The sequence below is a fragment of the Tachysurus fulvidraco genome, chromosome 16 (genome assembly GCF_022655615.1).
Source record: "Tachysurus fulvidraco isolate hzauxx_2018 chromosome 16, HZAU_PFXX_2.0, whole genome shotgun sequence".
In the NCBI taxonomy this organism is placed as follows: domain Eukaryota; kingdom Metazoa; phylum Chordata; class Actinopteri; order Siluriformes; family Bagridae; genus Tachysurus; species Tachysurus fulvidraco.
In genome coordinates this window covers 13,157,853-13,175,443 of record NC_062533.1, presented here as the reverse complement: position 1 = coordinate 13,175,443, position 17,591 = coordinate 13,157,853, and the positions used below count along the sequence as shown (strand labels likewise).

Here is a 17,591-nt window from a genome sequence, read left to right as displayed (position 1 = left end):
ACTAGGCACGTGCCTAGGGCCCGATTGGCGGGATGGGACCCAGACAGAGGGACAAAAAAAAAATATGTATAAAAAAATAAATTATAATAAAAATAAAATAAAATGTACAAATGTCCTATCTACAATTTATTTCATTATTTATTAATTAAATAAAAATAGTGACGATGTTTATTTAAACCATAGACTGTATTTATATAGAGGCGCCAGCCAGTTAAGTCCGAGGAGACGTCAGCGGCGGTCAGACGTCAGAGCGGGACAACAAATATAGCAGGCAGGTGTGTTTTGAGTAGTAGGCTGACTTTGAAGATGCTTTCGGGTGCGGCAAAACGTAAAAAGAAAAAAAAATTAAGAAGAACAAAAGAAGAGACAGCGGGGGGCTTTGCAAAAGTTTCTGTCGGGCAGCCGTCTGACAGCTGTGAACGCGGTGGAAGATGCGGCGGGAAATGCGGCGGAAGACGCGGTGGAAGATGTGGCAGAAGACACTGTGGCGCCCGTGTAATGACGTATAAATCATGAATATCAAAAAATAGTAGACTGTTTAATATACAACATAACCAATTTGTAACTAAAGACTGGGCTATGTAAAATGTGAGTTAACTTTTATTAGTAACTTTGGTAAGTTTCAGATTCCAATTCATAAATAACATCGATGGAGGGGGGCCCCCTGCCTAGTGTAGTCCATTTATTTAATCCGGCTCTGCCCGTGAGTAGTTGAACAGCATTATAAAGGGTTACCATGAGTATATTATTCATGCACAGAGTTTATGATTGTCCATTACAGTGCATACTGATATATTTTACCTTCTTATACAGCAGCAATTTGCCAATGATTACAATTATTTGCTTATCAAAGATGCACATATACTTTTCATACACTTATAGTTACATTGGATGTGGTAGAACTTCAGCCAAATAAATTAGTTCCCTCAATCACTTATAATGTAATAGTAATAAACTATTTGACTCGTCTGTGTCTCATTTTTGCTCTCGCTCTCAAAGTCGATGAAACAAAAAATGCAGTTTCTCAGGTTACAGGTTACTGACAAACTGCAAAGTATTCTTCCTTGAAGAACTTTCCCATGAAAGAAATCATTCACTCTGCTTTTGTATACACTCAAATGTTTTGATTATAAGCTTTTAACACTTATATTGCTAGGCTTGAATTATGAGTGTTCATTTGAGCCGGTATTATAGATATGATAATTAAACAGCTTGCATTAATATCATGACCAACCTAAATTTACCCACCTTTCCTTTCTGGTTAATGATAGGAACAGAATACTGCAGCTTAACGTCATAGAAAAGACAGGACAGGAAGACGTTAGCCACTCCAATCAGACTGTGATTCTCCTGCTCGTCAAAGAACGGGTCCGCACGTTTGAAGTACGAACGCATCAGCTGCAGGGCGATAAAGTAGAGGACAAAAGGGTAAAAGAGCTCATGTCTCAGCTCACTAGCACTACAGTATGCTCCTAAACTTGCAGATACACTGAGGGTTAAATACTTTTATTACATTCTTTGTCAAAGACCAGTACAGTTCACCATTCTCAATTTAGCCCCATTACTGTTTGAGTTCAATTTCTAAGTGAAGCAGTCAACCACTGGGTTCCAGACAGATAAAGATGCAGGTGAGATTCTCTCCAGATTAGCCATATAGGTTTAGTTTACATTTGAATAACACTAGCACCTTCAGTAGAGTGTTTTGAGTATACTGGATGTGTGTAAGTGTTAAGCAGAGATTTAAATTCTGTCCTACAGGATTGTCCTCATCGAAATCCTTCCACTCCTGGTACAGCTCTCTCATGTCCACTAGTCTGTTCTCCATCTTCTCCAAGGACCAGATCTGCTTCCCCTTCCCCTTCCGTCGCACCTCCACTGCTGGCTCGCTCAACACTGCGTCCCTCTGCAACACACACACACCAAATACTCTTCTCAAAAGCAGCAACAAATTCTGTCATCCAGAAATTCCTTATCTCTCCCACTCCCACTCACTCTAACCCACACATACTGTACACCCCTGACCTTGCGGTTGGCGTTAAGGTTGGCTGCAGGAATCTGTAGTGTGATGTTGTATTCTGTTTTCTTGTTGAGTTCCTCGGCTATGAAGGCGGCTTCCTGCACCATCAGATTCAGTCTCACTATCTGCTCCCTGAGCTTCCGCAGACTCCGGGCCAAAACTTCCTCCCTGATACACAGACACACAGCATGTCTAACATGAAGTAGAATAAACAATCGGGTCCAAAAAAAGAAACTTATTGTGGTCGATAGTTTAAAATTATTAAATTAGATATTAGAGCAAAGATGTCTGACAAAATCAATACCAACCAATAAAGCTGTCTTAAATCATGCGTGTTTCATAACAAACTCAAACTAACTTTGTATATGACCTACAGTAGTCTGCTCTCTTACGCCATTTGGGAGAACATAGACGTCACGCACGCTACTTATAGAGATGGCCTGCATACAAAAATAATTACTCCTTATCTTCTCTTTCGATGCTCAGGGTGGCTGCACCAAGAAGTTTAAGTAAAACTGCCTTAACTACTAAATAGCTGGTAGCTAGAAAAAGGACTGTAAATCACATCTGGCTGCAGCTGGCTGTGCATGCAGGTCACGCTTATGATAAATACTAGATGGGGGCTCAGATATGCTACATGTTTAGATTTATTTTTGTTTCATGTTTAAGATTTATAATGGGTGAATTCTAGAAACAAAAGGACCTTAACGTCACTGGCTACCTTGATAAATTGATAAAGTGATGAACTGAAACACTGCACTGAATGAAGACAAATCAAGAAGTGGAAGGCTGTTCTTGTAAGATGCTGTATATCGATGGCTTACCTCTCCTCGCTACCATGCCATTGATGGCTCTGTAATTTTGGAGATGATGACATTGATAACGAGGGAATCGCAACCTCGCTACCTCTCTGTTGAGGACTCAGGCGCCTGCGCAGCCGCTGCAGTTCCTCTTCATACAGAAGGCGCTGACGCTCCAGAGCCGAACGCTTCTCCTCCTCATGCCTGCGCTCCAGAGCCTGAAGAACAGACTGCATTGGGTCTGAGAGAGAGAGACGAGAGGGAGAGGGAGACCGAGACAGTGAAATTATATTTCTCAAAATCTCATTAGACTGGCTCATATTGTTTCCTTATTGGAGCCTCCGCTGTAACTCTCACCATCATTGCCCAGTCCTTTCGTCATGAGCTCAGCCTGAGCGTATTCATAGTTGAAGCTGACCTCACTCGACCCCTGGCTCATTCGGTCCAAATCCAAATCCAACTGTTCTACACTCAGAGCCTTCTTCACTCCTCCTTCGTCTACCTCAGCACGGGAACGAGGTTTCGGCAAGCTGATCCTGAGAGATAGAGGATAAGAGAGATGTGAGACGAGGTTAAGAGTGGACACTGTATTATGACCGGAACGACGATATAATCAGAAAGATGTATACAGGAATATATAAAGTCATCCAGACCTGAAAAAGTGGTTGTTTCCCCAGAGGATGCGGTCACCATGGTGAAGCTGGGTTGGAGTCGAGATTGCAGAGCCGTTCACATAAGTACTACAGAAACGTACATGCATACATAAGCACCGCAATCACACTCCATCAATAATATATAAGCAAAAGCAGCCAGTGATATTGACCAGAAGGATGTGATATTCGATCTCAGCAGCATTTCTACACGATTATAAGAACAGTTTAATGAAAGTACCGTGCATTCCTCTTTGGTGTGATTATCACTTTTGAGTCAGGTGTGATGTCAATCACACAGTGTTGTGGTTGAATGGCCATGCCGCACAGCTGGATGTCCTGAGAGTCAGCCGATCCTATCAATGTGTGATCCTTCATAGACACACACATACACAGACAAACACATCCAGACAGACCGAAAGACAGACAAATTTAGGCCAGATAATATAATCAAGGTCGATTAACAAAAAAATGTCAAGGTGGGGTGTGAGGGTTTTTCAATTACAGGCATTGCCAAAATCTAGCCTGGCAGGAAAAACCAATATGAGATAATTAGCTAATTAGTTAGGCTTCTGATAGCCTACTTAATGAGACACGACATATTACAACATTAAGGCACCTCTTGATATCCTAAACTATAATTTACTGCTTTATTAGCTTTATTATCTTGATTAATGACCAAAACAGTCTTTAAAGCAAATCCAAAGATATTGTTCTTAATTATTCACTTTCCTCAGCAAGTAATCATCTCCCCCGATCACAAATTATAGGTGACAGAAAGAACTTGTAATACAACCACTGAGGTTGAAAATAGTCCACAAGTCTACGCTTGTACGCTTAAAATTAATTAATAATGAGTAGAAATTTCTGAAGCTTTTAATGAGATCACAATTTGGATTTCCCTGTCTATTTCTCCTAAATTTGGTCAAATGCTAACTTCAACCCACTAGCTAACTATCCCCATGGCAACTTGTTTACCATGGCAACATACATACACCCCTAGTAGTATGCTGTTGTTTTACTTGGTTCATCCCTCTGTGTGTATATGTATTCCTCCCTACTGCTTTCAGCCACTAGGACCTGTTCTGTCTTAAATTGGTAAAGAATTATGATCTTGATTGAACAATCTAATTTAACGAAATGATAATTCCCTGCATTTCCACTCCTACTGAAAAATCACTGACTAATCGGACTGTAAAATGATCCTTTATGTCACAACATACTCTTCTAAACATTTTTTATAAGCACTTGTAAATTAATCAAGAATAACTGCTTACCTTTAAATAGTAGACAAGGAGCTCATTAAGGGCAGGATCTGCGTTGAGGTTCACCAGAAACGACTTATCCTCCACCATCCTGATACCTGAACACTGGAGAGAGATTCCTAAACTCTCCAGCTGCCTCTGCCTCTCCTGCCACAGAGAGAGAGAGAGAGAGAGAGAGATCATTTTGCTGCTTCTTTCCTGTATAAAGGCAGTGTGGTCCTGTTTTTGTTCTACCTGTGCAATCTCTTCAGTCTTCCTGAGCTTCTCCTCCCATGTGATCATTCTCTCCCTGATCAATTGCTCGGACTCGTCCAGCCTCTCCTTCAGTTCCTGGGCTTTCATTGACTGATAAAACATAGAAATACACTAATGATGCCTGTGCATTCAACAAGCGTTTATAGCTCCACCAATGACAGTTGGACTTACCTCAGCCTGGGTGAGCTGCTCTCTGAGTTTCTCCACTTCCTCCCTGAGCTCACGGATGATCCTGGCATTAGGGTCCTCGTTGATCACTGCATGGTTAACAATGCTCTTGGCCCGATCTGCGTAGCGTAGGGTGGACAGGGTCTCGTCATAATTGTCAGCAGCCGGACTAACAGTCGCAATCATGGCTGTGCGACTGTTTCCTCCCAGGCTATCCTAAAAAGCAGAGGAAGAAAAAGAAATTGAGGAATAAGGGAAAAAAAGGGGGGGGGGGAGGCCAGCAGTGTCAAATACAAATGTTCTTAAAGTTTAAAATTAAAATAAACTACAGATTCCGTTGAAAATTTGGAAATTTTACGTAAAATAGTTCACACATGAAGGGCTGTATTTAGTCATAAATGTCAATATTTATTCAGGGAAGTTCAGACTTTTTCTACACCTTTACATGAGTGAATTTCTCAAAAGAATAACATGAGAAAATATGAATGAGAAAAAAGCCTGAAATGAAATAAATCTAACTGGAGTCTTGTATATATCCAACATTTAACTCTGCATCCCAATCGTCCCAAACCTGTTAGATTAACATGAGAAATTTCCAAAAGATTTTTACTAAGGATGTTATTTTGGAGGATCTTTATTAGTTAGCTTATAATGAAATACGCTATATATCTTTTAGTTCTTCTCCCATTCTTCTCCCCCAATTTGGCAGTGTGTTCATTTCGACCAACTAGCTAACTATCCTGTATCACATGACAGCTAACAATAGGAGAGGTTGCAGCAAACATGTGGTTTGCACTGAAATAAAACTAAACTAGCTAGACCTCCAATATTCCTAGTTCTAGTAACACAATCACTGCAAGTTTAATTAAACAGCGCATTATCTAGCACACCCCATCATTTTGTATATCGAATTTAATCTGTAAAATCCCTAAAGCAGAGATATGTACCTTTAGTAGCCATGTAAGTACAGAGTCTCTGTAGGGCACAAATTTATTCCGGGATTTTCCAGCTCCCTGATCGGCCAGGGCTGAGATCACCAGGCCCAAAGTGGTGAGAGATCTTTAAAAAGAAAACACACACACACACACAACCATGAGTCATCAACCAAAGTCATCCATGAGAATGAAATAGGCATAGAAATAGATCGATGCAGCGGTATAAGTAATTATACAGATTATAAAGTCTTATGCAGATTTATTTCCATACACATCAGTCCAAAACCTTGTAAAATACTCACATATTTTTATTAAAGTTTGATCAATCCCTTGATGAAAATATTTTTCTTCTTCTTCTCTCACTCACACTATACACACACTGACTGACAAATAACCAGGTAACTTGTCATGAAATCTCCAAAAATCTGAGCATTTCCAGTGTCACTCATTAGTGAAGACGTGCAGCTTGTAAACTAACTGCATTCACACCATTGGAAATTTTAGTTTCAGTTCATTTAACCTTTTTTTTTTTTTTTAAAGCATAATTTTTTTTTTAATTCCTAAAAGTTCATAGACAATATTTATTTCTCATACAACAAAAAGCTTTTGTAAAATAAATAAATAAAACAAATAAAAATAATTAAAAATGCTTTATAGGGTCACAATTTTTCTGAATAAACAATTTCCTGATTCGATTATTTGGATGTTGTTCCTTGATTAGATAAACTGTACACTACAAAAATACAAATATACAATAGAGATTAACCATATTATGTTTACACAACATCCCATTGTTTAACGATTTTGTTTTATAGATTTTAGTTTTCATTTCATATCCAATAAGCTGTAAAAAATAAATCCTGTCTTTGGGAGATTATTACACTCCAGTGACCTATAAACACTGTGTTTCAAAATGCATCATTGGTGATTTATTTAATGCTGATGTGTCGGCTAAAACTTAATACCAGCCAAAAGAGAGAGAGAGAGATAGAGATAAAGAGATATCCATCTATAGTCCAGTGTCTATCTATAACGACAGAAATCCATCCAGCACTAACTTGTTGATGTTGCTGCCCTCTTTAAGTCGCTCTCCTGTGGCTCCGGTTTTAACCGCTCGCTCACTGCCGGCCAGATCCACCAGACTCAACTTGCTCACCTTCTCTCCACTCGTCTACACACAAAACAAGAGGACAATAACCCCAGACCATTTAGTTTTCACCTCTTTATAAGTACGCTACACACACCACAGTGAGGTAGTGCGTGTATGCTTGCGTCTCACCCCAGACTGCAGGTCCCGCATCGTGTGTGTAAGGACGACGTTGAAGACAGCGTGTGAGCGGCTGCTCTCCTCGTTCATGTTGGTGGAGGCCACTGTGCGTGACTTGTTGCCCTCTGACATCAGAGACTCAATGTCCTGAGAATAAAAGGACGACTTTAACTAAAATAGCTCAGATTATAAAAATTACACCTGCTGAGTCTACAAGAAATGGCTGTGGAACTACCTTGTAGCTGCTCACAGCCAGACGCGAAAGACCATCAACGTAAGGGCCCAAAACCTTGTGTTCCCTCACTCTTAAAGCCCGAGATGTTCTGGAGGTGGAAAAAAAGACAAATATACAACACCGAGTTAAACATTCACGTGACATTTAATTTTTCTTCCACAAAACATTAGAGCACAATACACTACTACATTTGTGTAGCTATGTAATCCATGTTACAACCAGGGTTGCCAGGTCTGGATGAAAAAAAAACAACAGTCCGGTAAGAGCAAAATTATAAAGTCTGCAATAATCAAGATTATCATTCCTAAAGAAGACATTGATTTCTGAATGGTAAATGATTTGGATATAATTAATTAATGTGTAATTTATTAACGTGAATGCTTTAATATTAAATATGAGATTAATTTGATGTTTGCTATACAACAAACCGTAAAAAAGCAAGAATCAAAAAACCTAGAATTTACACTGATTAAAACACATGCTTACATTTAAAGTCTCATTTTTATTTTCCAAGTGTCCACAATTCGTTTTTATATTCGTGCCCCTATTTCTGGTTAACTTAACTTAATCTCTAAAACAATTCTAACCCAATTCTTCTCCTACAATAATATGTTGGATGCTACATGTTATAACGTAACCATGACAACAAGCCTGTTCAGTAATGTACGTGATGGTTAAGGCAGTCCTACATTTACACCTTTTTGCTATGACACCTCCAAATGAATATTAAGTGTTAAGAATAAAATAGCGACAAGATTTAAAAAAAAAAAAACTTTAAATAACCTGATGTATTTGCTATTTTCATGTTTTTCCAGATATGATGAACAAAAGTTGATGCTGCTGAAGATTTGCAGTGTTCTTTTGCTCAGCTTCATCCTTTTTTATATCCATATTTTTGGGTGTTTTAAGAATATCGGTCATTGCATATGGCTGCCTATGATCGTCAGCTATATTGATGACACTCTGCTATCCTCTTTCAGAAATGATTTCCAACCCTAATCCATTTAGATTATCTGGAATGAGCTTTTTGCATTAAAGCATGTTCTATAAAAAGGTAGATACGTATGACACTTTAATGCATAAATGCTAAACAGTTTCTGTTATTAATGATTTCTATCTGAATTTCCCTACAGCACCCAAGGCTTAAGGGCCAGTGTCTCCTATCACTTTAAATCTTTTATGATGTTTAACATAAAACCTTGAGGGATCAAGTGATCTGTGGGTGTGTTCACTCACCCTTTGGGATCAAGCAGATCTCGGACTTTCTCGTTGTAGATCTCCATGTAGGAGACCTCGAGAGTGAAGCGCTCTCCCTCTTTCTGCTCACGGGCGGCTCGCTCGAACAGAGAGCTGCAGAGGCGAGGGATAAGACCGGGCTGTTCGGCTGATCCCATCATGGTGTACGACTTCCCGGAACCTGAAATCAGTAGAACACTTAAACTCAAATATTAAAGGAAACACATCAACTTCAAATCAATGTATCTCCATTATGTGTTCGAATTGACCTTTTTTAAAATATTAAAATATATATACAAAATACTAGGAACATGAAAATAGCCCGAATAAAGTCATAGTCATATTTATAAGATTAACATAAACCAAATAGATGATGATTAAAGCAAATTTAAATTTCTACTATGCAAACCAAGTGATCCCTGAAAAAGGAGAAAAAAAAGGTGATTTTCAAGAACATGTTAGAATGTTTTTTGACTCTTATTTTTAACCTATCGTTGCATGCTGTACCTGTTTGTCCATAAGCGAATATGCAGGCGTTGTATCCTTGGAATGCATTATCCAACAGATTCTCCCCCAAACACTGAAACACAGTGTTCTGACCTAAGAGTGAACAAAACAATCAGATGTAGACTTTAATATCGTTCGTGTTGTTTTCATTCATCTTCATCCGAGTCGCACTGAAACCAGGAACAAGGTGTGTGAGAAGGTCCAATGCAGGGCATCCTGCACACACACACACACACACACACACACATATACACACACACAGCTCTTATTCACACCTAGAGCCCATTTCCTGGATCCAGTCCACCTGCTGACGTGTTTATGAAAGTTGGAGAGAAACAAACAAACATTCTCGCCCTCTTCTCTTTTTTTTCCCTCTTAAAGTCAATAAGACAAAACCTGAAGTTTAACCTGGTCCAGGTCTTGAAGACTTTCCCTGTGTCATAAAGCTTCGTTACAACTTTACCTCTGACTGTTATGAAGCACAGATGCTAGAAGCATTGACACATACAAGCACAACATTTCATTCTATTTAATTATTATTTTAAGTTTAACCAAAATAAGTGAAATGTCTAGCAAACAGGTTCCTGCTTACAGAAATATTGCATTATTACAACGCTGTAAATTAATCAAAACCTTTTTGACCAATCAGAATCAAGCACACTGTGGTATTAAATGTCCTGTTACTATGAATTACTTTTCATTTTCTTTATTAGATCCTGAGCATATATAAATTTCTGCAAGTAAACTCTAATTTCTGCCATTTTTTTTTACCCAAATTCTCAAACAGGCCAAAGCTCATGGAAACATGGAAAGGGACATTTTAATAATCTTACTTCTATGGAATGTTTGTCAGGATCACACATCATGTGTGCATGTGTGTGTTTAAGGTGGAAGTCTAAACATCAAACCTGCAAACTTGTCAGACTGTGTTTCATCCATAGACCAGAAGCAGTAATCATACGCAAAGACCTAAGAAGAAAATAAGAGCGTTTTACATTACAGCATGCATTTAGGGATAATAAAATCTATATAGACAGTGTTACCCTTACCCCGAGTCAGACCCTCTGAAAGATACCCACAGCAACATGAACAATTGTATAAAGCTTTAATATATAAAACGAATTTCAAATCTTGGTGGTGCAAATGATCAAGTTACAATAAGCAAACAAATACTAATGACGATTATTTTATTATTTGATTTATTGTTATAAAAAGAAAGTGAGTTCAGCAGTGTGTCTAACGTCACTGAGCATGAAATCACTAAACAATTCACCTCCACATGGAAACCAGATGGACATGTTTTGGCTCTGACATGCTATGTAGTGGATACGCAGACAAATATGTGAACAACGGCACGAAGTCATGCGTTAAGCATAAACCGGCCTTAAGGGGTAAAATGACGTCAATCTGCAATAAGGGGAAAAAACTTCTGGTTGTCCAACTTATCAGCTACTAATAATCAGCTACATGAAGGTTAGGTCATGTTTATAGATTACAGTAAGTCACACTTTGTCCTAAACAACATCAGCATGTCTGAGTTCACTGAAGGATTTAAATACAACCTAAAGCAGATACACAAATATTTTCAGTCAAGTAAATGTATATGAATGTTCGATTATGTAACTTCAATAGACACTTAGATTGATCTGTGTATTAAGGCTTTAGTTCATATCAGTATTAGTGAACTTGTTTTTAGGCATTGTTCATTATTTAGCTACAATTTCATAGAGATTGTGCATCAGTATGAATAAATAGAAGACGATATACATATTACATGTAAGCTTTTCCAAATCTTCTTCTCAACAGAAGACTAATCAAAACAAATGATAAATAAATAAGAATTAAAGGCCTTACCTTGGGCTGACTCCTGAGAGAGAGAGAGAGAGAGAGAGAGAGAGAGAGAGAGAGAGAGAGAGATTATCAGAATAATACAAATCAAATCATGACTATTAAAAAAAAAAATCATCAACAAGGACACTGAAGCATTAAATGAACTGGACAGTTCAGAAGAACATGATCTTTTCCTAATCAGCTTAGATTCTGTGGGTCCACTGTAGTGTCGGAGTTCTGCTCTTGACTGACACTAGTGGAACCCGATGTAGTGTTCTGTTGTTGTAGCTCATCCACCTCAAGGTATAGGGCTCGTCCACCTAAAATTTTTTTGGATCGGCCACCTCAGGGTTTGGGGCTCGGCCACCTCAGGGTTTGGGGCTCGGCCACCTCAGGGTTTGGGGCTCGGCCACCTAAAATTTTTTGGATCGGCTGCCTCAGGGTTTGGGGCTCGGCCGCCTCAGGGTTTGGGGCTCGGCCGCCTCAGGGTTTGGGGCTCGGCCGCCTCAGGGTTGTGTATTCTAAGATGTTTTCCTTTTGCACAGAAAGGCTACATGACTGCTGACAGAATTCAATATGACTCACAGCTGTTGTATTTTAAATTTATCGTTTTATTATTAATTAACAAAAAATGTTTCAATTGAAAAAAAAAAAATGTAGCAAAAAAATCAAATCGAGGTCTGCTTTGGAATCTGCTTTGGAGGTCGGCCTTAGAATAACTTTATGCCCCGACGCCCACGTACCCCTTCTCTTCACAGTGTGTTTAAAAAAAAAAAACAGGCGTGTTAAATAAATGGCCACTGAACTGCACAGAATAAAATAAAATACTTACTTGTTAAAAACCTGATAACCATGTAAAGTGAGAAAAGCTACACTTTGTAATGTTCAACTTCTAGATGCTTTGTATCTTTGTACCAACTGAACAACTTGGCACTGAGAAAGCAGTAGGTTTTAAAGAACATTCCACAAATAGCTGGCACAGAGATCAGTTATTTCACCTAAGGAATCTTAAAGCACAATTTTTCTCCCCACAATATTTATCATTCAATACAATAATTTGGTCATTTTCACATTCCGCATAGCAGGTTGCCAGATATGGACAGGAAAATATGTCATAATTAAAAGTGTTAACGATATTTCATGCACCAATCCACATGATATGCAGAAGCTATCCTGTATCCCTCTTTCAAGCAGAGTAACAATACACACCCCTGTTCCTGTTTAAGCTTGCGAGACCTGTTTGGAGTCACAGAAACATGCAAGTCTGAGCAGAGACACATGAATTAATGCTGAAATGGGAGATTCTTATGCTTAGAGTGTGGCAAACAGGATGGGGAAAAAACTACTACATGAATGAGAAGGAAATGGAATTAAGTTGTGTTTTGCAATATAGAAGACATGCACAATGCACGCAATGAGACAAGCAAAGACAGAGTCTGAAGGAAAGAGACACGCCCTCAGTTTTTTTTTAGCATTCCGAACCTTCTAACTGCTGGGTTGTTAATAATAATAATAATAATAATAATAATAATAATAATAATAATAATAATAATAATAATAATAATGCTTATTTTTCAGCAGAATGCTGAAAAGACACTTGATTATTTTTAATAAGAGACATTTAATAGACATTTAAAAAAAAAGGCTTATAGAGGTTATTTAAGTCTAAAATAAATAATGAAGCCGACATTAAATCCATGTACATACAGTATATAGTTCTAACTTTAACCAGCTATTTTGATGAGTAGGCATCTCTAAACATTTGTAATGAGGGTACTGACTGACAGGAGGGGTTTGTATTAATCTGATGAGAGACAAATGAGCAGCTGCTGATGGAGAAAAGTTCCAACAAGTCCAATTTGAACAATCCAGCCATTGTAGTGACAGACGATGCAGCAGCTGGCCTCAAACATCCACCAACAACTGATATCCTCCATTATTCCTGGATATGATTCAGGACTTTTAAAAGGGGGGTTTTAACCGATTTTCTTTTGTACTAACTGATTCAAACAAAGCCAATTAATTAAGTAATATCGTAATATCGTTTGTGTGTGTGTGTGTGTGTGAGAGAGAGAGAAAGAGAGTGTGTGCATGCGCATGTGTGTATTTGATGGTGTGTGTGAGTGAAAATGTGTGAGAGAGAGAGAGTGTGTGTGTGTGTGCATATGTGTGTGTGTGTGTGTGTGTGTGTGTGTGTGTGTGTGTGTGTGTGTGTGTGTGTGAGGTTTTGTGTTTGTGTGTGTGGGGGAGTGTGTGTGAGAGGTTTTGTGTGTGTGTGAGTAAGAATGTCTGTGAGAGGGTGTGCGTGTGAGAGGTTGTATGTGCATGTGTGTGTGTGTGTGTAAGAGTGAGAGAGAGAGTGAGAATGTGTGTGAGAGGGTGTGCGTGTGTGTGAGGGAGTGTGAGGGTGTGTGTGAGTGAGGGTGAGTGTGAGTGAGGAACAATATTTCATGCATTAGTTGAGCCACAAGTAATCGCAGCATTGTTTCTGCTATACAGTACAACAGCATGATCGCGTGTCCTACAGCTTATATAACAAGACACTTTAAAAGAGAGGACTTTGTCACATATACATTACGGTGCAGGGAAGTTCTTTTCTTCACATATCCATGCAGTGTACTGACACAATATGACCAATTTTACAGTCTAGGTGTTAGATACAATATATTTAGCTTGTTTTTGATCCATCAATTAAACCAGCAACTAAAAAAAATCCACATCTGGATAGAAACTAACTGACAGCCCCTAGTCAGCATAGTAACAGTTTCATTTTAATGAACTATTGTTAGAATTTATATTGTATGTAGCACAGACAGAGTGATAGGAATAGTGAAAATGTACCATTAGATATAAATATAGAGGCCACATTGACAGGGTAGAGGCCACACCTCCTTTACTGAGTGATAGGGTAGAGGCCACACCTCCTTTGCTCAGATTGACAGGGTTAGAGGCCACACCTCCTTTGCTCAGATTGACAGGGTTAGAGGCCACACCTCCTTTGCTCAGATTGACAGGGTAGAGGCCACACCTCCTTTGCTCAGATTGACAGGGTTAAAGGCCACACCTCCTTTGCTCAGATTGACAGGGTTAGAGGCCACACCTCCTTTGCTCAGATTGACAGGGTAGAGGCCACACCTCCTTTACTCAGACTGCTAAATTAGATACCATGCCTCCTTTGCTGAGACTTACAAGCTAGTAGCTGAGACTGACAGGTACAGAGGTCACACCCACCACTTGACTGACACACACAGACACTTAACTTTTTGAGATGTAAAAAGTGCAATATTCCTTATATGTTAAGAGATAAAATAGCTTCTCGCTCACATACTGCAAAAGTAGGAATTGGAAAATGTCCAATGAAACGAGGCTTTTCTTCACCAGGAGTATCCTAGGTTACACTTGACCTTGCTTTGACCTTTCACTAGTTGCTATGACATCGGAGGGCCGAACGTAGTGGAATTTGTAAATGGGAGGAGAAACAGCAAATACGAGACAGCAGGGAGTCAAGGCAAGCACACTTAACTACATAATGAGCCAAAATATTTTGCCCAAAATGGTGTCAGGGTCTTGTGAGCGGATATAAACCTCCGTGGACACAGACGGTGCATTGACATCATTTATTAGGTTGTAAAGGTTGTATGTGGAAAAGAGATTGTGATTTGAATTAGTGTTAAATTAATTAGTATTACTTTAGAAGGAGAAGACCATCATAAATCCTTATTCTATAACGACACGCTCTACTATACTTGACTATTCTCGGTTCATGCTGGTTTCAGACATTTCAGGTTATAAAAGCAATCTGAGCAAACATCTGGCAATGCGTTCATAATAGCCATTTTAATGAAATACAGAATTCCCCTTTTTTACTCAGCTAATATGGTCTTTAGATATTAACCACCTACTTCCTGTGCAAAAAATTGTACCAGCTCTGATTGTGTTCCATGTCATGAAGATTTTGGATCTTCACTGAGATGAAGCCAACCATGTGAAGATCCTGAGGCATCTAGAGATGTACTAGCTCAAGTTGGACTCTGCTTCATGACATATTCAGACATACTAAGAGGAGGTAAAAACTCCAGGTGGTCTTTTTGGACAACAATCTCCTCATCAATACACAATTTTAGACAGTATATTTATAATCACACCCTCCAGTGTCACCCAAATGAGGATGAGGTTCACTTTTGAGTCTGTTTCCTTTCAAGGTTTCTTCGTCTTCCATCTAAGAGAGTTTTCCTCCCCACAATCACCTCAGGCTTGTTCATTGAGGATAAATACAAACACATTTAAATATATCTAATATTAATCTTGAATTTTTGTATTATATTAATCTTTATGTTTTATGTTTATGTCCAATAATATCCATTGCTATATACAAATCAATTTTGCTATACAAAGTGCTATTTTAAGCAGGCGCACATGACTTGTCAGGGATTTTACACTGCTCCATATTGCACTTTATTATAAACTGAAAGCAGCTCAGCTACTGTCTTTGGGCAGAAATAGTCAATATTGTGTTGATGCTTTTCATTGGTCAAAATGGACTTCCTTTATTCAAATTGTTTGTTTCAAAATCAACATTTGTATTGTCACATGTTTTTTTGAAATACCCGAAGTCCATTTTGAACAATGAAAACACAATATTGACTATTTCTGTATAATGAAACGAGTGTTAATAAAGCTGCTCTTACCTGCTGTCCCCTTTTCCGAGGTTGCTGCTTGCTGGATGCAGAATGGTCTGTTTTCCCTCCATCTCTACCACACATTTTGTCTTTAGATCCCTCTCTGTGTTAAAAAAAAACCAAAAAACACAAAACCCCAGTGTGCCCATGTGAAAAAGAAGCGGTTATGACAAACTAGTCATAATGCTATTCGATTCCCTTCTTCTGTTCCTCCTATTGAATATAAAGTGCACTATAAAGTGCCAGCTTGTGTAGCTGTAGCATCATCCTGCAAACATCTACAATTAATCTTGGCTGTGCTTTGCAACTGAACTCAAAAATGGACTTCCTGGATGTTGGATTCTAATTTGTGCACTACAGTACTGATTAATTCTCGATCCTGATTGGTCAGGAGGCGCTGATTAATTTTCTAGAACACCAATAGTGGCAGGTACAGCACAGAGTTTCAGTTTAATGCACTAATATGTTACTGGTTCGATATATACTAACACTAGAAGCTTGTATGGTGGATGTGCTACATAATTAGAATTTGAAACTGCATTACATGTGTTGTTCCTGTTTAGGAACGCTTCATGAGAGAGAACTTCGTGCTTGACTGTTTATGCTGTGCTGAGACGTTGATCAAAATGAATTAAAAATAAAAATGTACTCAATGGCCAATTGCTATAATAGAGTAAGATTTTTTTTTAAAAGAAACCTTCAGGAGGTGCAGTTATTGGAAAACAATCAACCTGATTAGTTCTTTATTCCTTACATGTTCAGAATGCGGTCTTTACGATATCACAGTAAAAGCGGTGAGTAACATTTGATCCAAACCGAAAATAAAAGTGAAAGAAAAACACTTTGGCTTTTTACACGATGTCTGTGATACGTTACGTGAGAAACTGGTTCTGTAAATACATAAATATCAGCAGGACCAAAGAACGATTCCTTTTCAGGATCTTGACACGGCTATAAACATGTAATAATAAAAAGGAATCAATAAATTCTGAAAAATAATCACCTCTCCTGTTGAACGGTCTGAGCCGAACGGCCACGAACACGTTAGACTCGCATGCTGGGGAATCCTCCATGGTGCCAGATCACGGCCACGTGGACGAGGACTGCTGTGGACATGGTGTGGAGACAGGGTGTTAATGTAAAACAAGACAATATGTTGAATGAACACCTGAACTCTTGAGTATATATGTCCAGCTAGACACAAACGATCGATGCGCGACGTCATTCGACACTGTTCAACACCCAGCATGCCCTTGCTGGGCTACATTGGTTAGTAAGAAAGCCAAAGTACATTCTTACTAAACATCTACATTCTTGCATTATCACCTGAACACTGACATTATGTGCTGCATTATGGTCTGCGGTGTTCATTTTGCATCTATAGCACTAAATTAACATAATGATCGTTATCGATTGTAATTGAAACAACACCTGTAGTGTTGATCCGATCCTGGTCAGCGTATAAAGATTTCAAAGTTAAATGAACGGTTATAGACTAACATTCTCGATTTTGTTAAGTAGGTAAAAAAGAAAGACAAGTGATTCAATACTAATAGGTGTCACCTTAGTGATGAACAACAATATACAGGGTAAATTAAAACTGCAATAATTTATGCACCTTTAAGTTAATTCACACTGTCTGGAATAAGTGCAATTAAATAATTCAATACTTTCCAGGATAATTTAACACTGTAGAGTTTAACTCAACACAGTAAAAGTTATTCAGCATTGTAATTGTTCATTCCTT

At 38.6% G+C, this 17,591-nt stretch overlaps 1 protein-coding gene across 6 annotated transcripts in view; it reads right to left on the bottom strand.

Moving 5' to 3' along the window:
* kif13bb (kinesin family member 13Bb) overlaps positions 1-17,591 on the bottom strand; it is a 43,173-nt gene that overhangs the window by 22,557 nt on the left and 3,025 nt on the right. For 4 of the 6 annotated variants that reach the window (XR_007138127.1, XM_047801766.1, XM_047801765.1 and 1 more), the window contains exons 3-22: positions 16,848-16,950; positions 15,854-15,947; positions 11,190-11,202; positions 10,244-10,304; positions 9,336-9,428; positions 8,829-9,009; positions 7,593-7,680; positions 7,370-7,504; positions 7,149-7,261; positions 6,103-6,214; positions 5,159-5,371; positions 4,967-5,077; positions 4,745-4,879; positions 3,709-3,839; positions 3,471-3,557; positions 3,175-3,353; positions 2,842-3,058; positions 2,023-2,185; positions 1,757-1,903; positions 1,249-1,398 (exon numbers count right to left, since the gene is read on the bottom strand). Coding sequence is in view for 5 of the 6 variants with exons in the window: in XM_047801766.1 (XP_047657722.1) it covers positions 1,249-1,398; positions 1,757-1,903; positions 2,023-2,185; positions 2,842-3,058; positions 3,175-3,353; positions 3,471-3,557; positions 3,709-3,839; positions 4,745-4,879; positions 4,967-5,077; positions 5,159-5,371; positions 6,103-6,214; positions 7,149-7,261; positions 7,370-7,504; positions 7,593-7,680; positions 8,829-9,009; positions 9,336-9,428; positions 10,244-10,304; positions 11,190-11,202; positions 15,854-15,947; positions 16,848-16,917 (2,493 nt within the window). In the remaining variant the exon portion in view is untranslated. The remainder of the gene's footprint in view (positions 1-1,248; positions 1,399-1,756; positions 1,904-2,022; positions 2,186-2,841; positions 3,059-3,174; positions 3,354-3,470; positions 3,558-3,708; positions 3,840-4,744; positions 4,880-4,966; positions 5,078-5,158; positions 5,372-6,102; positions 6,215-7,148; positions 7,262-7,369; positions 7,505-7,592; positions 7,681-8,828; positions 9,010-9,335; positions 9,429-10,243; positions 10,305-11,189; positions 11,203-15,853; positions 15,948-16,847; positions 16,951-17,591) is intronic. The other 2 variants (XM_047801768.1, XM_047801767.1) reach the window with 1 other exon arrangement.